Source organism: Puma concolor, chromosome A1, assembly GCF_028749965.1.
Source record: "Puma concolor isolate L17-30 chromosome A1, mPumCon1.1.hap2, whole genome shotgun sequence".
Lineage (NCBI taxonomy): Eukaryota > Metazoa > Chordata > Mammalia > Carnivora > Felidae > Puma > Puma concolor.
In genome coordinates this window covers 38,036,088-38,061,685 of record NC_141667.1, presented here as the reverse complement: position 1 = coordinate 38,061,685, position 25,598 = coordinate 38,036,088, and the positions used below count along the sequence as shown (strand labels likewise).

The 25,598-nt window shown below is 37.6% G+C and overlaps 1 protein-coding gene across 1 annotated transcript in view; it reads right to left on the bottom strand.

Moving 5' to 3' along the window:
• Positions 1-3,698: 3,698 nt before the first annotated feature.
• Positions 3,699-25,598, bottom strand: part of PARP8 (poly(ADP-ribose) polymerase family member 8) — a 183,114-nt gene continuing 161,214 nt past the window's right edge. The window contains exons 20-27 of the mRNA XM_086678542.1: positions 25,438-25,486; positions 24,234-24,346; positions 23,926-23,998; positions 22,624-22,693; positions 22,005-22,078; positions 20,773-20,842; positions 19,831-19,915; positions 3,699-8,367 (exon numbers count right to left, since the gene is read on the bottom strand). Coding sequence (XP_086534668.1) covers positions 8,265-8,367; positions 19,831-19,915; positions 20,773-20,842; positions 22,005-22,078; positions 22,624-22,693; positions 23,926-23,998; positions 24,234-24,346; positions 25,438-25,486 — 637 coding nt within the window. The 3' untranslated portion in view covers positions 3,699-8,264. The remainder of the gene's footprint in view (positions 8,368-19,830; positions 19,916-20,772; positions 20,843-22,004; positions 22,079-22,623; positions 22,694-23,925; positions 23,999-24,233; positions 24,347-25,437; positions 25,487-25,598) is intronic.

The following is a 25,598-nucleotide window of genomic DNA, read 5'->3' as shown; positions in this document are numbered from 1 at the left end:
AGCCTTTGGAAAGGGGCTGAGGCCAGTTGTGATATTAAAAGTATCTAGTAGCCTATTTAGCGGGGATCTAAGGGCAGAAGGGTCTGATGTTTCCCGAGTTAACTCTTTAGTTGCTTTCTCCAGACATGTGCCACTGGAGTCAGTGTCTATTTACTAACATACAGAGGTATTCAGTATCCTAGCAATCATAAGGCTGTACTCATATGTGCTGGCTGGATATCTGTTCTGGGTAGAAGGCACCAGATTCAGTGAAGGAGAGCCACTGGAAGTTACTGATATAACCCACGTAAAAGTGAACAAAGGAAGTCACAGGAGAGATCAAGATACTTGAACGCACTCAAGACACTTACAAAGAGAAATTAAATGGCTTGGCTATTAATTGGTGGGGATTGAGTGAAATGGAAGGTAACAGGAAACGACTTGTCTCCCGGCTTGAGTAAACAGGTGGATGGGGTGGCCATTCATTGGTTCACTGAGAGAAGTCTGAAAGGAGAGGAGAATGGCTGGGGGGTGGGGACACCCGTGAGTTATCTCTGGAACACTGAGGAAGAGATGTTTGTTTACCATCATTTGATCCTACCAATTTGAAGCCCGGGAGAGGGACAGGACCAAGAGGTGCAGCTTAGGAATCATCATTACAGGTGGGAGTTGGAGCCATTCACGGTGGACAGTGTCTTCCAAGTGGAGCATGTAGAGGAAGGTACCATCATCTTGGGCAGTGAATCTTAAGTATTTCCTAGGATATAGTGCTTTGTACACACACACACACACACACACACACACACACACACACACACGCAATTTGACAACATGCACACAATTCAATGGATCCAGGAAATGACATATCATACCAAACCAGATATGGGATTTATTAACCTACTGCAACTACTTACAAATCTCAGTATTTATAGGTTTCATAGGTGAAGGGTGAAGGGTGAAGTGCATTCACAAACATGCCCTCTTGTGGATCAGAACATCCTCCACACACACACACACACACACACACACACACACCCTTCTTCACATGCAGGATATGTGTTTACAGACTTGATGTAGAGAGACGCTCTTGAGTTAGCTCTTCTCTCTTTCCCCAATACTAAAAGGAGTTAAGAGAATCTTGGTATCTCCAATAAAAAATTCAGAGGAAAATGATTCTCAAGTTATATTAAGGTATGCTAACATGGAAACTGAACCTCTTGTTTACCAATTTACTGTTTTTTCCTAAGTCTTATGTCTTGTCTACCCATTCTTTCTCTCAGTTCCTCCTCTCAGGCCCTTGTACCTGTGAGAATTACTAAAACCAATTTAAAGCTTCTTGCTTTCTGCCTCTCTCAGAGATCCTTCCGAACATGGCTGCCAGCATACTTCCAAAACCCCGTTTCCATGATGTCACTCACCCAGAGCTGACAATGATTTTTCCATTTGCAATTACATCAAGTGCAGACTTCTTTCCCTCCAGGCTCTCCAGAATAAGATCACACCTAGCCGATGGATGGTTTTAATGATTCCCTGGTAGAGTTCTTTAAGGCAATCAGAACTAAATCTTCATTGACTCACCCCCCCCCCCCTCCGGTCCACTGAAATTCTTACACTTGTTTTCTGTTTTGCGGATCTGGGATCTCAGAAATAATAAATAAGGTTTATTAGAAAGAAAGAGCACAGAGAGGAAGACTCAGAAACTCTGATCCTAGGTTTGGAGCCTAGTGACCCATTTGATAGGCTATTTAATTTCTTATCTATAAGAGTTAAATCTGCTAACACATTTCATAGTTACTCTGAAGGATAAATGAGACAATCTACGTGAACGTGCTTTCTAAATTATAAAGTGCTAAAGCAAATCCTATGTAATCAAAATTTCTTATCTGAAATTCAAGAATACATGATTTTTAAACTATGTATGTTTGATAGCTTTGAAATCTTCAGTGTTCTTGATACAAGTTAGAAGTCACTACTATCTGAAATAATTAAAAAGAGAGACCTGGAGGTTGGGAACAGAAATAAAGGCCAAATAAATACTCAACAATCCTCAGGGATCCTCAACGTTGACTTTCCAAAAGAGCAGGCTTAAAGGGACTTTAAGTTAACCTAGGATGTAGAAATACAGTCTTGCCAACTATATTCCTGTGACGAGGAATGCAGGTATGTGTCAGAGGGAATGGAAGCTCCAGAAGTCAGTAAGACTGAGAAGTCACAAGGAGATTATCAAAAATGTGAAGAATCGAAAGCTAAAAATTAAAAACATGAAGTGCTTTCTAATACATGTATTAATTACAACAAAGAAGAAACAGACATGCAAGTAAATTATTATAACTTTGTTGCAAAAGGATTACAAAGAGTATCCGGTGAATAAGTAAACAGAAATTAGTAATATGCTACTCGTTAACACTAATGAAAGGATTCAAAACGTCACTTGCATTGCAGTTTTTAGTTGAATGGATTCAAGTTATTTGGGAGTTTTTGTAGGTTCACTCAAGACCCTTGCATCTGTAAGCCAACTTCTCATCATGTGCCAGTGTTCCTCTCCTTTTTGTTTTGAAAGCCTTTGCTTTGGGTTAGGGAAGGCCAATGGGATACTGAGGGGCCAGCTAACACCATGGGTCTCCCATGGTGGTTCCCCCGTAGCTATGATGTGGGTCATCTGTTCTTCTAAGCGGTGTTTGCATTTTGGTCTTTTCCATTCAATAGTGTTGTTTATATGTGATTCGTGAATTATTTCCAAACATGTTTTTGCTTTTCACAAACAGACTGAAGTCTCCTTAAGGCCAACACAAATTCGAACGCTATTTCTTATAAGAATATTGTGACTGTGGGGGCGCCTGGGTGGCTCAGTCAGTTGAGTGTCTGACTTCGGCTCAGGTCATGATCTCATGGTCCATGAGTTCAAGCCCTGCGGTCGGGCTCTGTGCTGACAGCTTGGAGGATGAAGCCTCTTTCAGATTCTGTGTCTCTCTCTCTCTCTACCCCTCCCCCACTCACACTGTCTCTGTCCCTCAAAAATAAATAAATGCTAAATATATATATATACACACATATGTATGTGTATATATATATATAAAAGAATATCGTGACTGTGAATATGCATCACAGACTCTTAACAAGTATTTCTAGAGTAACTGACATAAACAGAAGTTTGCTATCTATGGTTTCTGAGCTATAAATGTAACAGGAGTAAAAAAAAATACTTTATCTCTTATGAGAATATAAACTTAGTTCCTCATATTTACTATTAATGTGTTTAGAAAACCAAATTTGTTTATGGACTAAGGTCTTACTCAGTTAATGAGATGTATGTTACAAAAAGTAGTGGTTTAAAAATCATTTTCCAATTACTAATCAAGTCAGGTTAGAAAATTCAAGATAGTTCACGTGAAGTGCTCCTTTTGACAGTATGCTGAGGTGTTTACAAAGCATATATACAAAATGTATAAAACTCTTTTGTTTCAATCCTCTGTTTCTTGACAGAATTTGAAATTAACATGACCAATTAAATCTATCACGACTATCTGGGGCAATGCTGACAAGATGGGTTTTTTCTTTTATTCCCTCCTATTTTAGAAGTACTTTACAAGTGAAAAGGGCAACATCATTTTTAGAGCTTGTTGAGAACTTCAAATATCTAGTCCCCAGAAGCAAGATTCATCGTGAGGAGTAGCTAAGGTCTCACCGAGTTTTCAAAATAGTGCCCACATATACCGTACTTGTTGAACAAATTCAGATTTATTGAAAGTAAACATTTACATTGGCTACAATGTTAGAACTATTACAAAGCTGGATAAAAGAGGCTTAAGTAGCAATAGAAAGCAAGTGCAATAAAAAGTGAATAGAGAAAATATTTGGCCTTAGTGATCTCTTGGCAGTATTTACATTATGTACATATTGTTAAATATTTATAATAACTCTAAGGCACCAAAGGCTAAATAGCAGGTTGCAATACTATTTTGTGCACAGAAGTCAAGAAATTTATTGTAAAGAAGGCTGGATAGTTAAAGAAACATAGGCATATCTTAATGTTTACATAAAGGAGTGGCTGCATTTTTAAAAATCTCAAATGATACATTAAATATTGGGCAGATTGAAGAAAATATTTTTAGAACATTAAATTATGTTGACTATGTAAATAAGCACTATTTTTTTACTGACTTGCTGGTAAATGTGTAATGTAATCTATTCTTCAACACAGCTTTTTCACACTCATGGATATGTTTTGTCTAAAAACTACTTGAAATTCTTTCAACCTACAAAAACTTACCCTAATATATCATAGTGTATACAAAATCTCCAGGAAAAATTGACTGGACAATAATATACATCAAATTCATATTTAATCTGACAAAAATTTAGCAGGCATTCAATGCCAAATAATTGAATATTCAGTCTGCCACTCTGGCAAAGCAGTTGAGTATGTTAATCCTTTAACTGTAAGTGGGCAATTGTTTGTGGCTTAGGTGAATGGACATAAAATTGGCCCATGGAGAAAACCAATCTTAAAGGGGACTACTTATATTCAGATTTTGCAACTTGAAACCCCTTCACATAACTCACTGGGTGTTAGTTAGCTATGTCGTTCATCACCAGTGACTGAAATATCCGTATTACTGCACTGTCAAGAGGTAACTGACAATATCTGTGTCCAGCACAGTCTTGACTGTTGAATTACTTGATAACTTCCATTTGCAAAATTTTATGCGTTCCTTATACTGGAAACCCAGTTTACCTTAACAAACGGTCTGTCAATTGTCTTGAGGTAGTGTTAGAATGAAGAATTCAGCGGAACAATCGAATAACATCCTAGTATTTTTTAAATGTGCTTCAAGTGCTACTATGAAATCCACATATTTAAGTGGTAGACAGTCCAAGGTTGAGTGGCCCTTCATGACATATTAAATCACTATCTGATGAAAGGCATCCAGACATTTACAAAGATGATGATTTTTCCTTAAAACTTTCTTCGACACCATGCCCTCTGGCAAGTTATGATACTACGGTATAAAGTAGTGCTAGAATTCTTTCAATGATATTAAAAATTTATACTGCGTATTAAAAGTTTCCCTTCTTTTAGCAAAGTGGAGAATAACTGAGAGATTTCTTTTTTAAACTCTTAAATTTTTCAATGAAAAATATTCAGAACATTAGCAATAGTTTTGGGTTTTTTTCTTACACCACATTAATGATACTAAGTTTAAGGAGGTGGCACTCATTTAAATTTTAAATTTAAAAACCACCTTCAAATCCAACATTTGACTGAGATTTGCTGAAGAAAAAATAAAAATAAAAATCATTACAACATAATGCAGTCTAAGGCACCCAAGGTACCTTACCATAATGTATTCTATAGCACTAGGTTTTAAGTATATTATTACTTTTTTCTCTTCTCAAATGTTCACTCATTTTCTTTTTTTTTTCCAATACAGTGGACAATGAAAAGGACAAATCACTCATAGTGAAATGTTTACAAAAATCAGTAATGTAGGAAAAAGCAGAACTAATAAATTAAGGTTCTTCTTTCCCTACTTCAAGAATGAAAATAAATGATTACCTTTGCTCAGTGGGTTAATGCGAAGTAGTAATGACTACACAATTAATACAACTGTTACAAAGCATCAGTGAACAGACTTCAAATATTATATAAATACAATACAATATCACATGTTTGGAATCATCAAATATGTCAATAGGTAATATCTTAATGGGGTGACTGAATCAAGGCATGATAATGTTTAAACTTCTAAATCTTACAGACCTACTTGGAAGCATGATTCATTTATTGATGAATATTAATGAATATTATTAATTAATTAATACTGAAATTGGATTATTTAAAAATAAAGGTAAGTATCAGTATACTATAGTAACCCCAATATCAAAAACGTTCAATTAAAAGATTGGCTCTCATACTTCGAATATTTGCTTACAGAGATTCTGACAATTTTTCAAAACAAACTTAAAATCTGTCATTTTGCACTGCAATAGCATTCAATTAGTTACTATTTGGAGACATCTTATTATCATAACAGATGTCCATTGTCTGTAATAGTTAGTGGGCATTAAAACTATCAACTGCTTCCCCTGCTCTAAGAGGTGAATCTACTTTTATTGTTTTCTTTTCATTTTTTTAAAAATTTACATCCAAGTTCTATTCTTAAACTGGTGGTAGAGGTTTGCATTCTTCCAGTTTTTCCTCCCTAAAATACTCTCCCCTGAGCCCTCCAAGTCACCCATTCCAGTTCAGATTCTGATACTACACTCCTCATAGATCACTCAACTGTTAAGTAAAACCTTAATGGGTTAGGTCCGTGGTTCGAAAACTATGCTTGGTGGGGGGCGCTACAGGGCGTTTTTGGAGTTGCCTCAGTGCTGCCAGTGGCCACACAGGTGGGGTTCCGAGACCTCAACTTCCAAATCCTGCCATTACGTCTTCAGAACTATATTATATATAGAACGTGCCACAAAATTAATTTGAAAATAGTAATTTTGACGCTTAAAAATGTTTTTAAAACGCAGTCAAAGGGATTTGGGAGACCTGGGGAGTCTTGGCAGAAAGAAGCAAGTCATCCGCTTGTCCCATGGAAAATCTTCAAATATCTGGTCACAGAGTACTAAGTGACATGCTAGATCTATGCCCTACTATGCCTCAGTCTGGCTTTGAGTTTGGAGGCCCAAGTCGGAATGGATCAATGTTTTAAGTGGATCCTATCACAATGATTAATATCTCAACCGCTTCAAGTCTATTTTTGCAGAAATAAGTGGCATTATCAATTATTTACAATGTAAGGAAACAAACAATAGGTAAATACTTAAGTAGCAACCCTTAGCGATGCATGTGACCTTTTTGCTCACCTTGTGTGCCAAAGGAAATAAACACAGAAGTTATAACATTATACTTGCAAATGACTATACATTTTTACTTTTTTTTTTCTTTCTAAATAAATTAGAATCAGATATGAGCCTTGATTCAGGGTCTGAATAGAGTGGCAGACTTGTTAATTAAACTGCTCTCATGAATGGCCTTATTCCAAAGATATCACGTAGGAAATAAAACACTGTCAATTAAAACTTATAATGAGCAAGAATAACTTCAGGACCCAAAGAAATAGAAATGATTTTGATGAGCACATGACTCTTGAAAGGAAAATGCTGAGAGCTGGTGCTATTATTCTCTATAAATCTATTTGTGTTCTTTTAATATAAAAGAAACTTCAAAGTTTGTCTTCTTTCTCAATACGAAAAAACATAAGCAGAGGTATTAGATGAAAAAATATAAAAATGCTGGTGTGGTATAAATAAATTGTAAAAATGTTCCATTGTAGTAAATAAAAAATATATACTGTTTGTTTAAATTCTGAGGCCCTTCTTTTAAACATATAATCATTTGAATATAGATTTAGTCCACCTGGGGCACCTGTGTTCCCCAAATTATAATTGTTAGAGAACGTTATAAAAGAGTTGAATTTTAACTGAAGGAAAAATTATTTAAACAAATAGAAAAATTGTTTGTAAATATTTTCAGTGAATGAATGGTGATAAATTTGACTCGTGTCTTGGTTTATGTCCAGATTTCCTGCTTACTGAATATTATTTTCTTTTCATTAAATGGGAATGGAATCATGGAGCCATGCCATCTCTGTTGTCAATACACATATATGTGTATACACACACATATATGCACCATCACACACATTTTGATGCATGAATCTATAGATATATACATTACATACTCTTGGGCAAAGCACTGCATCTAAGACCTAATTGTTTTTGTTTAAGAAAAAAGTAACAGGAGAATAGGAAACATCCCCTCCCCAAACATTTGAATGTTCATACCACTAATTAAATAGCACATCGGAATGTGCAAACAGACTTATTGCAAAGTATTGTATAGATTTAGACGTCATTATAAAATGTTCTCAGTTCTATTTTGGTAACCTAAAATGTCGGTATATAATACCAAATTTCCAATTAAAGAGTTTAATATAAAAATATCAGCACAAAACTGTTTTTTCAATCTGTTTATTGTGTGAGCAACCCAAACTTAAGTTTAAGTGCTGTTGTAATTTTATTACTAGATTCCATAACCCTACAATTGATAAATTGTATACCATTTTAGGTATGTTTAATGAGATACTTAGAAATACTAAGAAAAAAATCAGTATTCAAAGGGTTACTTTTGTTTATAATAACAATGAGTTATTTTATCATCTTCTTCAGTTCAAAATCCAGCTTTGAACCCGAGGAAGCCTTTCAAATCACGTTAATTAAATGGTGGTCCTTTACCCAGTAGCGGTTTGATTACCAATTACTCGAAGGATCTCTTTGTGAATGCCTCCTTCTTGCGTGTTAATATTTGCATCTCCGACTTGGCCATCCTCATAGCTGAAATGCAAAAAAGAAACATAAGACATTTAAAAAGACGAAACATTCAAAAATCACTTAAGCCACCTTAGAAATGCTGTTTGGCACCCAAAGTACAGCTGAAAGGAATCAATAGCGAAGGAGTCATTTCTCTTCTGGATTTAATAATGTGTCTGCATTACTAAACACATGATTATGCTCAATCGTGCCCTGATTTCCCCTTCCTTCCTTTCTTAATTTCAACTTTTTCACCCCCACATAAAGCACGGCTTGTGATGCCGGAAGCACCCGTGTCTCCGGCCTTGCAAGCATTTTCCCACAGTGGCTGCTATACGAAGCCTACCGTGGAGGAAACACCAGCTTCGGCTTTACGTTCTTTAGCTTCTAAACTTCCCAACGCCACTCCAGCCTCAATCGTTTATTTATTTTCTCATCTGCGACACTCTTAGAAATGACTTCACTCTCTGCCACTGCTCTTTTGCCATGCCTGCCCTCTCATCATCACTCTGTTGTGATCAGTGCTGCATTTTCTCTCTTATCTCTGGCTGCTCTACGTAGTCTGACTATACAAGACGTTCTTACTTAATGCTGGTACTTCACATTAGAACGCAAGTGCGCCAAGTGTAGCTAAGCTGTAGAAGTGAAAATAGAACATTAAAGGACAGCAGTTGCAAAGTCCTTTAAAAAGAAATAATTGCGTTTTAGATGATTCTTCATTTCCTCAAATAAACTTACTTGGGCAATAAGAATTTTCCAAGAATGAATTTTTAAACTTCCATGATAACGGTCAGAAGTAGAATAGGTGATGAATTAATTTTATTTCATAAAAATGACTTCAAGACAGAAGCTTTAGAGAAGTGGTAATTACTTCAAAATAGATAACCAGGGCTGTAAGCAGTCTCAAAGATTTATGCGCACCACTGTCTTTTCCTAACCACATAAAAATTCTCCTGAAATAGCACAATACAGGGAAATGAAATGGAGGGCATACAGCAATGAGAACCCAGGTCCTTACATAACCCACTGCTTAAACACCTAGTGATAACTGTATTTATATCGAATGTAGACTCGTAAGAACTGACCCACGGTTGCCTATCAACTTGTTTAATTCTTTCCGTATAAATATGCGCACGTGCGCGCACACACACACACATACACACACACACTCATAGTGAAACATCACCGTAAAGAAAAGAAAGGGGTATGTGGTATATAGCCCAGTTATAATTATTTCGTCAGGAGATCAAACTGTAAGTGTTCTGTTAATTAAGTGGAAAATGCTCAAGTGAAATGCTTTAAGTACTGTCCAAATCAAGTTTGGTGCTTTGTGGCAAACTATGTAAAAGATATATTTTACAGGGCAAGTAAAATACATTTTACTGGCTTTTACACAAATCCCGGCTACCCACAGGACTAAGGGTAAATTAAGCCATCTGTCATACTGAGCCAAGGCTGGAGAGGCAAACTGGCTGGCAGGCTCGTTCCGAGGGAGATAATAGTGTTTACCAAGTCAATCCAGCTAGTTCCTCCAGGATCCGGATTTTGGAAAGCAAAGACACTGCCAAAAGGACAGTGGGAAGACACAAAGAAAACCATAGTACTAGTTACACATACAGTCCACATGTAGCTCTTCTCATTTTCCCAATATGCATTTATGTTTATTCTGGCCCTATGGCACCTGTAGTAGGGTCTAGACACCTACTGTGTCCTCTGTACACAGGACACAAAGTTGAATAGGGTATTCTTGGCTTAACTGAGACCCAGTCTACCTACTACAATCTCTATTCCTTTCAACTTAATGCTGACCTTTGAGATTTGTCTCTAATACCTTCTAACTTCTCATGTCTTCAAGCCACTGCAGTCATTCTTCTGATCCTACCACTCTACTGAGTGTACTGACAATGGTTGCCCACGGCCTCCTAGGTGAGGAGTTCACAAGACTTTACCTGCTATGTGTGCAGTATGTGATACAGTGGACTGCTCTTTTTCCTAAAGTGATACTATCTCTTCACTTCCTCGTTGGCCCTGTGACTATTATTATTTAAAAAAATTTTTTTTCAATGTTTATTTATTTTTTGAGAGAGACAGAGACAGAATGCGAGTGGGTTAGGGGCAGAGAGAGAGGGAGACACAGAATCCGAAGCAGGCTCCAGGCTCTGAGCCATTAGCACAGAGCCCGACGCAGGGCTCAAACCCATGAGTGTGAGATCATGACCTGAGCCGAAGTCGGACGTTCAACCGACTGAGCCACCCAGGCGCCCCGGCCCTATGATTATTAATTCTCAATTTCCTTCACTGCATCCTCTTCCGTGGCCTCCCATTTCAATGCTGATTTTATCCACAATTCACTCTCAGTGTTTTCTCTTCTCATGATCTGCAAAATCTCAATTATTTCAATCCCTCCCTCTGCTTTAATTGTCACCCACATGCTGATTCCTAAACTATATCTCTAATCCTTACATCTTTCCCTAACTGCAATTTTCCCACAGAAATCACAAATCGAGTGTATTCAAAACTGAACTTAACTTTTTTACCCTGAAACTGCTTTTTTTTTTTTACCCTAACAAAATCTCAATTTGGAGTACCATTGTCTACCCACTCTCCCAACAAGGTAACTTCAGTCCTTCTTGGTTCTTCCATGTGCCTGATTCCAGTAAGTCACCAAGTTATCTTGCTTCTGTTTTCTTAATTATTCCCAGTTGCATCTTCTCTCCATTTGATGCCATTACCTTCATTTAGGCCTTCATTATCATTCATCTAAATAAGGGATTTTCAAGCTTCAGGTTATGTACAATTAGCGGGTTCCGAAATTAACTTAGATTGTTCAGGCTAGCATTTTTCAATGAGATTATGATAGAATAAGATACAGAACACTGAATGCACCACACAAAGGACACACTGTTTTTTCCCAAGTCACGATGTCAAACGCATTTTCTTCTGTAGTGAGAAACACTGACCTAGATGATTGTAATAACATTATAGCTGATCTCTCTGTCTCCACACTTACCCCATCATCTCTCCCCTAAGACTATTTTCTGCTCTGCTACAGTGATACAAATGGCCTCCACTTTACTTGCAGGACAAAATCCAATGAGACTGGCATGGCACACCAGGTCCTGCGGGACTCAAACCAAAACTTTGTCTCCAGTCGTATCCCACTCCCCCGACACCCTATGTCCAAATGGAAGGGTCTGCTACCCCCAATACTATGTGTTCATCAACACTTTAAAAGCACATATAGTTAGTGGAAAGGAGACGAGACTCACATTCTTTAAATAAATGCTAATAATTTAAGACACAAAGAGCACAGGGTGAGGGGAGAGCAAGGGTGAGGGACTGAGATTGAAAGTATTAAGGAAAATGCATGTTTTCCTACTGTCTGTGAATCCCACAAGAAAGCATAACAGCTGTGGGTTGGAAGGATAAAACTGGCCCAGGCATCCAGGTGTCTAAAACTATGAAGCATATATAATAATCAACGAAAGACAAACTACCATTTGATTGGGTCAACTGGCAGAATTCATATCTATGTAATACTAGTAGCATTTGGGCACTTATTACAATATGGCATACAGAATACTTTGCAACTATTTATTAGTATTACAGACAAACACTCAGTTGCTAACAGTGAAGTTCATTTATGCCCAGAAAGCAACAAATTAAAAAAAAAAAAAAAAAAAGAAATGGAGCAAGAATAATATCATAGGGAAATGATATACTTGACTAGGGTTTTCTGAAGAAGGAAAAATGAAACCATCTAAAAGAAGTCTAAAATTACTTATGTTCTCAGGAGTACAAGAAGATTGCTAAAATTTTAATAAAAAATAAACCAATCTGTCTAAAAAGCTATGAGAAGGAAAATAAGACAACAGATGGAATTTAGCTGTCTGGAACTCTCTGGGTATGTTACAAAATGTGGATAAAAACTTTTGAATGTACTGACATGTTCTATTCTCAAACTGATGTAGCAGCTTTGTGACAGCTTTAAAGAATGGCACACGTAAATTTGTTTTCGGGCTCCCTGAATCTGGAATACAGAAGTGATAGCACTATTTTTCATTAGCAATAAAAAGAAGAAATTCACTGTGAATCGAATGATATCCGGCACTTCCCCAAAGTTCCTGAAGATATCTGATGCTGTAACAGCATTGTCTATGTCACAACTCATGTACAATTTCTTCATTACATTGGAACATGCAGTCTTTTGTCATTGCTTTCATTTGCTATGTGTTGTTTCTTGGGAACAGAATCTGCACTTTACGAGGGGAGATAATAAAGTTATGCAAATAACTGTAAGGCAGGCATCAAGGACAAGCAGATTTTATGACGAACAAGAACGAGTAAAGGGGCACTTGGGTGGCTCAGTCGGTTAAGCATTCGACTTCATCTCAGGTCATGATCTGGCGGTCTGTGGGTTCAAGCTCTGCGTCAGGCTCTGGCTGACAGCTCGGAGCCTGGAGCCTGCTTCTGATTCTGTGTCTCCCTCTGTCTCTGCCCCTCCCTTGCTCACACTCTATCTCTCTCTCAAAAATAAATAAATATTAAAAAAAAAAAAAAAGAGTGAGTAAAACTTAAAGACAGAAATCATGTCTGACTGGGATGTCAAGAAGACCCCTTGGAAAAGACCATGTAGTTAGGCTTGGAAGATTAGAGAAGGCTAAGCTGGGGAGAAGGCCCATCATTTGGACTGACGGAACAAAGGCACAGTAGTGGGAAAAATAATTCCAAGCTGCTCTCAAGAAACACCTTGGATAATAATTTTATTCAATCAGTGTTTTGTATGGATAATTGAGGGAAAGTAAAATGGTCCCTATGTTGCAGAATACCATGTTTTTGTTTGTTAAAAACGACCAGTCTGTATGAACAAGGTATAATCAAAACTCTGCTTCAGGAATATTAATGTGATATAAACAGTATGACCTTAAAATTTTATATGCATAGAAATGGAGACTATACACCAAAAGATTAGCTGTATTTAACTCCAAGTGGGGATATTACAGGTGATTTTCTTCTTTTTGCTTGCCTTTGATTTCAGTTTCTATACAATGAAGAGGTATCACTAGTCTAATCATCTTAATGTTTAATAAATCTGGCATTGTACAAGATAGATTAGGGGTAATGAGAAGCATGGAGAATAACTAGTAATCTTTTGGTGGACTCTGGGGCAGAGAATGATATATCCATGGAAACAAAGGTATTGAAAGGAGAAAACGGTAAAGGTATACTGGGAGCTGATGACTACAGCGCACAAGGAGAAAGAAATTAAGAACAAGAGCTCAGATTTCAAGTCTCTTTGATGTAAAATGACTGCAGAGATTGAGAAAGCCGAGAACTTGATTAGGGGATTTAGCAATAATGGGGTCCACTTTGTACACACTGATTTTAAGGTATGAGCAGACTTTTCGAGGGGAAATACCTAGCGAGCAGTTAAATGTGGGCATTTCATTCATTCCTTCTTTTCTGCTAAGCACTGTGCTGGGCACACAAAGACAAATGAGCCATACAGTCCACAACCTCAAGAAGTATACAGAATAATGGAGAAGACCATGCATAAGGAAGAATAACCCAATGACAAAAACATGCCCACGGCATCACACAGTAACACTAAGGAGCGGTACAAAGGAGTCTAGGAAAGTTCTAGGAAGAACGGAAGGCATACGTTGAAATTTAAAGGATGAGTAGGAATTAGATAAATTACTTTGAGGGTAGAGAGGAAGAGAGAATCCAAGCTCAATGGAGAAAGGAAAGAAGAAAAGCATGAAGGTGTGGGAATTGTAGTGCACAGTTCAGGTTGTGACGCAGAACATCTGGAGGGGAGAAATTGTGGGCAATGAGCTCTGGGGGGCATGAGGCTGGGGACTGGATCTCCTTGACTTTCTAAGGCGGTGGCGCTGAAGGAGGAACAAAGGGCTGGGGAGTTGTGTGGTTCCCTTTGTAAAAGGACACGGGATTTCGTCTTATAAGAAGCAAGCAGCTCTGAAAGAATCTTAAGCAGGAGAGTGATGTGGCAGTTTAAATCTTGGAAAGGGATCTGGGTTGCAGACAGAGAAATTGGATTTATTATAGGCTGGGGATAAAGCAAAGTTCCCGATCTTACCAGCTTGATGTCGCACAGCTTATGTCACACAGTGTCACTGAGCCATTACCAAATGGTTTGTCTTCCAACTTTATAAATAAGCTGTCTGTCTACTCACTATGTTCCCATTCAAACACTGTTTGTGGGTTTTGTTTGTTTTGTTTTGTTTTGTTTGTAAAATCATGATGCAAGTTCTCTTTCTTTTCCTTTAATGGCCATTATACAGTTCTTATTTTACAAATTTTTCTTGTATCTTCTTCTTTAGATATATTTCAAACTTTGACCAAAAGTAAAAACCATACATTAGTAATCCAAAATATTGTCCTTTTCAGCTTTGTTTTTGTTCATTCATTAAAAATGTACTGACAGGCGTCTCGGGATTGGGTACCTTGGGAAGTGCTTCAGGGCATGTAGGAGAGTAAAAGAAAAGCAAGAGTAGGGGTGCCTGGGGGGCTCAGTCAGTTAAGCTTTCGAGTCTCGATTTTGACTAAGGTCATGATCTCTCACGGTTTGAGCTGCGTGTGGAAGCCTGCTTGGGAATCTCAGCCTCTCCCTCTCTCTCTCTGCCCCTCCTTTTGTGCATGCAGGCATCTCTCTCTCTCCCCCTCTCTCTCTCCCTCTCTCTCTCTCTCTCTCTCAAAACAAAGTATAAAAAAAAATCGTAAAGAAAAAAGAAAAGCAAGAGCAGGGGTCTGCCCTTTGGCAGTTGATAGCCTCATAGAAAAGTCAGATACAATGAAAAAACTGAATTTTAAATGAAAGTTCTGCAATGTGGGGTGTAAGACCACCAGGAAGAAAGATTAATTTTGACTGAGAGCTGCATGGAAGAGGTGATATTTGTGCTAGACCTTAGAAGATAGATTTTGGATAAGAATTCCTGAAACGTATTTAGCCCTGGGATCTGCTTGACTCAGAAACCTGAAAATACCCAATCCCTTCTCTGCAGACTTACCTGATTTGGTCCTTCCCGTTCTTAAGTTTCTGAACTTATTGGTATGTCTTGAAAAATAGGAGGGAGTGTATATACCTTAACTTTATCTAATAGACAACATATGGAAACAATTCATTTGAAGATCTACCTGCTCTAAATCAAAGAAACACTAAAGCATGAAACAGGTTGTAACATCAAATAAGCAGGATATACAAACCTAGCAGTTCTTAACCTTTCCTGGGTCCCAGAGAGCTGAGGGAGAAGACATACTCTTACCTCTAACAGCTGTCACTATGGCAGGATGGGGTGGGGGTGAGGGTTAGCTGGGGGGGGGGGGGCCCATGGCACTGGACACTAACCTTATCCTCAATTTTATTATTTAATAATCCTATTAATGGGAAATACCAATGGTAAATCTTCCTTCTCTTGCTCTAAAATTCCCCATTCACTGTGAAGCAGGCATGTTTGTTGCATATAACTAGAGTACAATGTATCCATTTGGTTTTTGCATCTTCTGCTTGGGGGAGCCCAGCTTCTAGACCCTTTTAAAAACTGCTGCCATATTTCTAAATATTGGCCTTAATGCCTTTGTGTACATGTGTCTCAAGCCCAATCAGAAATCAAACTTTATCAGGAATCCTTAGACACTTAAAATTGGTTACAATCTGTTCAAAACATCTAATTATTACATTTTGCCTAAAGCATTAAAATTTGATTAAGTTCATTCACTTTGAAATTATCCAACAAAGTTTTTTTGAACTTATTCTTTTTTTTCTAAGTGATGTCTTCTTTTAAATTTTACTTTCAAAAATTTTTTTTGATGTAGCAGTCTGTTCCCTAAAATATCCCCACAATTCTTCCTTCATTCTGTGTTGTTGTTTACTTGTTGGAAAGAGTATGAATAGGATATTAAATTAGTGTTTTATTATCTCCATTCTAGAAATCAGATTAGCATGGAAATTACTGAAATATTTTAGGGGCGCCTGGGTGGCGCAGTCGGTTAAGCGTCCGACTTCAGCCAGGTCACGATCTCGCGCTCCGTGAGTTTGAGCCCCGCGTCGGGCTCTGGGCTGATGGCTCAGAGCCTGGAGCCTGTTTCCAATTCTGTGTCTCCCTCTCTCTCTGCCCCTCCCCCGTTCATGCTCTGTCTCTCTCTGTCCCAAAAATAAATAAATGTTGAAAAAAAAAAATTAAAAAAAAAAAAAAAAAAAAAAGAAATATTTTAGTAGTTTCACTTAATAATAGATAAAAAAGAAGGAACATTAATTTATATCCTACTATCAGGTCAGACTTCTAAATAAGGAATCAGATAATGTTAATAAAAAAACCAGAATAAAATAATAAGAAAATAAGATTTTCTGTCTGATAACAGTATATTTGTGATAACTCACTTCTTTCTCCTCAATTTATCTTTTCCTAGATGTTACCACTCACTGGGGAGGCCCATCACTCACAGAACTCTGTGATTATATCCTTTATAAAGAAGCTGATGGTTGTAATTAGAATGTACATTAATTAGTGAATGGATTCTCCTTTTGATGTGTTTGAATCTTATCAATTTTCCTTAATTAGTCCCTTCTTTCCTGAGGGTGCAGAGAAAAAGAATGAAATCACATTTGCATTTATAAAGAAATGAAAATAGGGGGCACCTGGGTGGCTCAGTGGGTTAAGTGTCTGACTTCAGCTCAGGCCATGATCTCACAGTCTGTGAGTTCGAACCCCACGTCGGGCTCTGTGCTGACAGCTCAGAGCCTGGAGCCTGCTTGAGATTCTGTGTCTCCCTCTCTCTCTGCTCCTCCACTCATGCTCGCTCCCTCTCTCTCTCTATCTCTCTGTCTCTGTCTCTCAAAAAATGAACAAACATTAAAAAAAATTATAAAGAAATTAAAATCATTATCTTAAGAGAATTTTTTTCTTTATACTATTTGTAAAGTATCTAAATATACTAGAAGAATTTTGTTCTCTTTTCTTCAGGTGGTCTTTCCTCAAATTTTTCTTCTAAAAAATACAGATATCCTTCTCTCCAGACACACACATAATACATACCCAACACATATATCCCTACAGATTTATTTTACATATAATTTATGTAAAATTTCAAAGAAATAATGCTAGAATGCATACTTAAATATCTAAAGTTGTTTATTTGGCTCAATATATTTGACTTTTAGCAAGTTACTAAAAGGGATAAATTAACTAACATCAGGCTAAGGAGAGGACTTTGGAGTTACTTTCTAAATCCTAACACCACTCAATGAAACAACTTCGGGACTGGATGTGTCTTTGGGAAAGCCAATCTTCTAACAGAAGATAACAGTCACGATGGTAAAGAAAGAAGAGGGGAGGGGCACCTAGGTGGCTCGGTGGGTTAAGCATCCCACTCTCGATTACGGCTCACGTCATGATCTCAGTTGTGAGATTGAGCCCTGAGTCGGGCTTCGCACTGAGCATGGAGCCTGCTTTGGGATTCTCTCTCCCTCTCTCTCTGCCCCTCCCCTGCTCATATGCACACGCTCTTTCTCTCTCTCAAAAAAGAAAAAAAAGGGGGAAAATAAGTATTTAATGAGGGCCTTCCAATGGAGATCTGCATAGCACCAACTTTGTGCTCATAATAACCTTAAGCTAGCATGCAGATAGCTTCTCTAGGAACCTCCAGACCCACATGGCATCCTTGTCTACCTTGCATTCTGACCCAGAAGACCGATTTGTATGGACTCTATCAGTATGCTCCCTGGCCCTCTACTTTCTGGTAGAGGAAATGGGGAGTCCCAGCAGGACCTTGGCAGGAGGGCAAAGTCCAGGTTTCCCTTAGCTCCAGATCCACAAGGGCACCTCAGGCTATGTGTAGACTTTCAAAGCTGCTGAACTAGAAAGGGTTCTCCTGCCAGGTCTGATAATTGTTTCTTGTTCTTGTCCTTTTGGCCCTAAGTATATGTAGTAACAACAGCTGTGGTGTTACTAGATCCTGGTTACTACACTAGACCGGTTCCCCTATAAACCACACCTTTTTAAGTAACTTACTTGTGGATGATAGAAATTATGGTAATTTTGGGGGTGCTCGGGTGGCTCAGTCGGTTAAGTGTCCGACTTCGGCTCAGGTCGTGATCTCAGGGTTTGTGGGTTTGAGCCCCATGTCAGGCTCTGTGCTGGCAGCTCAAATCCTGGAGCCTGCTTCAGATTCTGTGTCTCCCTCTCTCTCTCTCTCTCTCTCTCTGATCCTCCCCTGCTCAGGCCCTGTCTGTCTCTTTCTCTCTCTCAAAAATAAATAAATATTATTATTAAAAAAAGAAAAGAAATTACAGTATTTTTCATGGGCCACGGGTTTCCTGTTGGGATTCTGCCCCTTAAGGTAGATATATTGTGCTACCATATCTACTGATGATATTCTACTGTACCCACTGATGAAACTTAGGAAGGTTATGCAGCATGGTTAACACCATCTAACTGGTGAGCCTGGACACAAACTGTCTAACCAAAGCAGGCTTTTTCTATAACACTTATGGCTGCTTTGCCATTAAGAAAAAAATCTATAGATATATATATGTCTCACAATACATAACTTATGTATTAATGTGTATCAAAAATACAGAAGATATATAAATACATAATATGTAAATCAGTATCATAAGAAAGTCAGTTTTTACATTATCCAAAAGAAAACCAGGCAGTTCATAAAATTTCCATTGTCACCTGTCCATTAGGTAAGAGATCAAATGCTGTAGGCATAGCATCCTACAGATACATTATACATCGAAGCAATCTTGCTGCAGTCATTTTGACATGGCTTATAAAGCGACCCAGTGCATTTTTCCATCTTCTGTTTAGAAGACTACATAAAAGTATAAAACAGATATGCTCAATTCTTTCCCAAGGGGTCTCTTGTGATAGGACCATGGATGAGGAAGAAACAGGCAGGGGAAGGAGGGGTTGGGAGTCAAACAAAGATGGGTGAAAATCAGACAGGTTTACTGGACTCATCATTTATTTAGGGCTGAAAACTAATGCTATTACATTTTCATACAGCTCTTTTGATACAGCTGTGTCAAAAACTCCACATCAGTATGTCCTGCATCAACTTTTCATAGGGACAGGGCATTCTCATTATTGTTTTCTTCATTCCCAGTTATCATATTTTTAAGTCCATAGATAAAGATATGTGTGTATGTGTGTGTATATCTATGTTACATCTATCTGTGTGTATGTATATATACACATATATACACGTGTACATACATGCACACATAGATGGTTAAAGAGACAGGATGTTTTCCTTCAGTTCTTCTAAATTAACATTTAAATATCACTCTGTTTTTTAGAGCTCATTAAAATAAAACAAACATTAATATAATGAGAAATTAGCTGTCTGTTATATATTGGCAGCTAAAATGACCAAAAAAAAAAAAAGAAAGAAATGTATTCACTACTATCTCATTCATGGAGAAGACAGTAAGACACAAATGTGAACCTTTACACTTACACAAAGAAGAATCGTGTGCAGACATGATCAGTATTGGGGACGACCCATATCTCTCCATGTTTGTGCAGGTCAGGTGAGGTGATCACTGTAAGTGGAAGATAAAAGTAAAGAACTATTTATTCTAAGTTACTATACCCCTGGCTCTTAGAATCTAAAAGCAAAAAGAACATGCACAGACCAGCATATGAAAAATTGTTTAACCTAATTAGCTGTCAAAAATGTAGTAAAAACAATGAAATGTCATGTAACAATTTTATGTTTTAAACACCATCAGCATAACAACAGGAAAGCAATCACTTGTGTATTATTAAAAGCAAACAGTCCTGACTCGGGAACTATGTGGAAAACAACTTGGTCTCCCATATAACTATCAAGGGTTGAAAACTTAAAAGGCAGTTAAGAGTGGCTACTGAAAACTCTCAACACAAGGAAAAAATGCTTTTCTAGTCAAGGTCAGATTTTATAGCAAGAACAAAGAAAAGTGTATGATTTTCCAAATCACCTATCAATTTTTCTATCCCAAGTTCAGAAGAAATTAATAATTTCAGCGTAGAAACAGAAGACCTATTTGGGTTCTCTTCTTGGTGCTTGGTTCATCTTTCCAATTTTCCATGGCATTATACATTCAAAAGCCAACTTAAAGAGGAAGGTGGCATATTAACAGAAGAGATTAGTAATACTTGATCAGGAAAATATAATTACCATTCTGAGATATCTGCCAAGAATAAAATATAGCACTGTTTGAACTCTTGCCAGTGACACTTTGTTTTTCACCTTTAACGCTCCATATTGTACCTGTTTCCCATCTGTGCCCTTAGAGAAGGTCACGAGGAATAATGCTGTCACTAATGCATTATGAGCATTCTGTAAATATACTCAAATTCCTAAATACATATAACATAGAGAATTAATGCTACAAGGTTTGTAGAACTTTCAACGTACCTTCACATAAGGCGATGCATTTTAGGTTACGGCTTTGCAGGAATTGGGATTGCTGTCCTTTTTTCTGTGACTAAATTCCAAAAGAATTTAAAAATTAGACTGAAAATGGGGCAGTTGCTCAAGTGAAAAGAGAACTCATCATCGTTAAAAAATAATAGCCCCTGAGATAGCTCCAGATTAAAAAAAAAAGTGGGGGGGGGTGCTATCTAGACAAGCAGTAATATCCTTGAATTCTTTCTTAATGTCAAGCTATATTTGTTGTATCATTTAATTTCTGTACATAATCATTATCAAATCACTCTCAAGATAAGTGAACTAAAAAGGCTAAATTAAAGTTTAACAGCATCACATCATAGAATTAGAACTCAAATTTATTTTTACTGGAAGCCTGGCATCCTTGTTTCAAGGGAAACAAAATTAAAATTGCATGGTCTTTTTAAACATTAAAATCAGTTATTCCAGATCATCTAACTAACCTAAAACCAACCCATTTTTACAGCACCATTAACTTAAGCTGCAGGCGTTTCAGAAAAATCTCATGTAGAAAATCTGTAGTTTTGCTTTTGTTTTTAGATACTAAGTTAGCTATCCTTTTTTTTTTTTTTTTTTCAATTTAAAGTCACATTATTCATTAAGTAGATTTTTAATTGGTCCAGAATGGTTGTTTCCTCTGAAACAACAAGGGATCTGTGCTTGCTCTTTTCTCTGCCTGGAATGTTCTTCCTCCCATAGGGCTCATGGACTCACTGACTATAGGTCTCCACACAACAACCTGAGAAAGAGCACCCTTTCCTGACCAGCCCAGGGACAGTCACTCTGGTCCCATCTTCTATCTCACGGTATTAAACATCTCTGTTCCCTGATTTTTCTCCATTTTTCTCCACCACCTAGAATTCTATCTAAATATATATTTAATTCATTCACAGCCATTCAACAGAATGTAAGCTCCCAAAGGAATTCTCTATTGTTTTGCGATCTATTTTTTATCATCACTATAGCCCAATGCTTAGCAGTCTCTAAAACATTACAGGAGAAGCTTAATAAATACTTGCTGAATGTTTACTGAATAAAGGCGCTCTGATTATTACACGTGAGGGTAAGTTTTGTTCCTTCATGCGTAATGACTATTTACAATGACTCTGAAGACTTAAAAAGCCAGACTTATTGATGTCCTGCTGGCTAATGAGGCTAACGTTCACTCATCACATCAGCCACTCGAGTCACTACAACACCTGTGATGTGCTGCTGCTTTTACTGCTTGAGGCCGGCTCGTCTTTGGCTGTCACCTTCTGCTTCTTGTTCATCCCTGAGGACACCAAGAAAAGAGTAATTCAGGAACAAAGCTGTATCATGCCCCTCAAATACAATCCCTTGACACTTTGCCTAAGATTTCATTGCATGGGGCACCAATGATCACGATGGGCTCCTGAAGGACCAGCTCCTGTGACTTGGGGTGGAAAGTCAGTGGGTTTAGAAGTCCTGACAGTGTTAGGAAGTAGAAAGTACAGCTTTAAAAAAAAATTTGCATGGAAAACAGGGATAGGAAATTCTCTTGCTATATTTAGAAATCGATATATTTACAAAATTCGTAAATTGATTTTAAGGGGCGCCTGGGTGGCTCACTCGGTAAGTGTCTGATTCTTGATTTTGGCTCAGGTCAGATCTCAAGGTTGGTGAGATCGAGACCCGTGTCAGGCTCTGCCACTGACAGCATGGAGCCTGCTTGGGATTCTTTCTCCCTCCCTCTCTCCCTGCCCCTTCCCTGCTCACCTGCATGCATGCACGCTCTCTCTCAAATTAAATAAATAAACTCAAAAAAATGTAAAAAGTAAAAATGAAACACACGCTTACCTGAGTAACCAAAAGATATGCTTGACATTGGACTAAGATAGATTCCACTTCCATACATTGCACCGTGGAGCTAAAAGGGGAAGAAGTGGGAGAGAAAGTGGGCAGCCAATGGTTTCAAAGGTTAATACTTTACATAAGAAAAATTAGTCTCATGTTGGAGCATAAATTCTTAGAAAATGATAAAGCTATTTCCTAAAGGACTAATTTGAAACTAGGACTACTAATATCTTTGTCCTCAAAATTCAGTGAGTTGATACATAAAAAGTGATGGCCGGAGAAAAAAAATCTTTAATTTTAAAGTTTTCCACCTGACCTATGACAAAGTCAGTGAATTATTATAAAGTAAGGTTTTTACCCAAAATATTCGACTCCAAAATACCGAAAACAAACCAGACTGCATTATATATGCTGAGGGTTTTGATTAGGACTCACATGTTAGTATAGCCACAAAGCAGCCTATTGACATTTTCATTACACAACACTGTAATCCCGTTCTTATCTCCTCTAACCTTGCAGGTTACAGTTTCATGAACTGAAACTCTCCCACTGTTCTAAGAAACTACTCAGAACAATTAAAATTCTCTCTCATTATCCCTGTCTTCTAGAACCCCTGTGCCCTATTTAGTATGAACTGAATACTAGTCGAATAAGTGTGTGTTTATGGACATTTACATTTAACTGTATCATCTCAACTGTCATCAGGTAGCATGAGATCTGGCACAGGTGATGGGATTGAGCGTCTCATTTCCTGACCTCTTCCCATCCTCAGATGAAAATCAGCTGAATGAGAGTGAGGTAGGGTATTGGAGATGAAGGGAATAAATAAAGATGAGCACTATACCCGCGATATCCCGCTAACTCCCAGGGCTGCCCCAGAGACGGTAAAGCAGGCAACAGATAGCTCTTTGGTATCCAATCTCCATTTTGCTAACTCTTAGCCCTACTTTTTCTTAAAGTATTCACACTTGGGCAACGCTCAAGAAATCTGTGTTGAATTAGCAACAGAATGCTTGTACACTTTTACTTTCTGCATGATAATTTTTCTTCTACTTAAGCTCAAAGTGACTTTACTGTTTTCTCATAGGGAATTCAATTTCTTTTCCTTTCCATCCCTATATGATGTATAGGTCAATTCTGCTTCAGTTATTTTGTGAACATTACTTACGCCTTTTAAAAATCCTATGCAATTTTTTGAAGCCCGCTTGCTTACCCCTTTTCACATAAGAACAAAACACCAGGACTGCTTATTGAACTCTAACACAAAAGTAAATATGGTCTTGGTAAAGCATCCAGAAAACTTACCTGCAGTCTAGTATTAGAAGCAACGACCAGACCATTCCTCAGAATAGAGTGCCAGTTTTCAATATGTGAGCCACTAAAGCACAGAGGAGGGGAAGGACAAGGTAAAACCAAACATTAATAATCCTCTAAAGTAGCCACAGTATGATAAATCATGTACCTTCAGAAAGTCCTGAATTTCCAAGTCAAGTATCAGGCACTGGACTACTCAGTGCTCACAGCCAACTACTACAAGTGAATGTTTTCCTTCCCACACATTTCTGGAAGACCGAGGTGAAGCTATATCCCCATCAGCGTTAAACCATACTCACTGAAATGCAAAGGTGCTTCCAAAGAGTTTTTTAGCAGCTCTAAAATTAGATTCTTTGGCTGGTGGACTGCTGAGAAGAAGGAACTGATGTGGAGTATGCATAAATTTCAGTTGCTGCCATTTAAAATAATGACAAATGAAAACATGTCAAAATTAACATAGAATCAGATTGATGACAATTTCAAATTTTACTGGCTTAAGAAATATCTAGATTCAAGCCACACGAATTTACACTAACAGGACCATTCATTAAAAAAAAAAAAACCTGCATAAATGATAAATCATATGGAGTTGCTGATAGGAAGGGTAATTCTTTAGGCTAATGGAAAAGGAACAGGAGACAGACAATCCAAAGTCATTTATATTTAGCTTTGGAATACATTGTGTAATCGTGTCCAAGCAGATCTGCCTTCCTAATTATGTTTCTTTTTGAGACTTTTATTACTGAATTCCCTAAGTATCCACTAGCTATTCAACTGGGGAAATATCTGAGTTTGCTAAGCAGAAAAGAAAAGTTAGTTCAAGATTTTAAAACTGCAAAAATTACCATCGTCATGCTTTATTTGCATATGCTTATAAATCTGGAAATTGCCTACATTCACATAGAGTTTCCCCTTTGTTCATGGAAAGAAATTAAAACAGAATCTTTTGAATTAGTTGCCTGACAAATTTTCTAATTGCTGCCCTTTCACTTAGGAATGTATTTGTATAGGAATACAATATAAAGGAATCTTGCAGTTTAGAGATTCACAGACAGGAGAGCTGAGATTCTGGATACTGATCTCCTTAGGTAATGATCAGAACTGAAATCAGTCGATTGGCTTTTCATTTATTTTGTAAGCATATTGAGCTGATAAGGCAGTATCTTTCTTGACAACAAGAAACTGACAATGATAAAAATAAAAACCACAATACCTTTCTCTGGTCAATCTCCAGATTCCTCCTATCACTTGCGGAATAACTAAATGATTTCATATTGACCCTTTTACTCACTTAAAAGTTCAGGGCAGCAGCCTGAATTTGAATTTGATTTCTTGGGAAAACCTAGAGCTTGTGCCCATGTGGTCATTTCAAACTGAAGAATGAGGCCTAACCTGAGATTACTTCCATTTCCTGGAGAGGCTGCCTAAACATCACAGGGTCAGTTCTCCCAACTAGTCAGGACTGTTCCCATTTCTGTATGTATATGTGAAAAAACAACTTACCCTGTTAACTGGCAGTTTCACAATATGTGACCTATTACTTGAAATAACCCTGAAATTAATTAAAATAATCCATCAGTCACAAATACATGCCAAATATATTTAAAGTTTTCTTCTTTAGTTGGCAAGTGAATGGAACTAATGTTTGCTGTGACATTAACTAA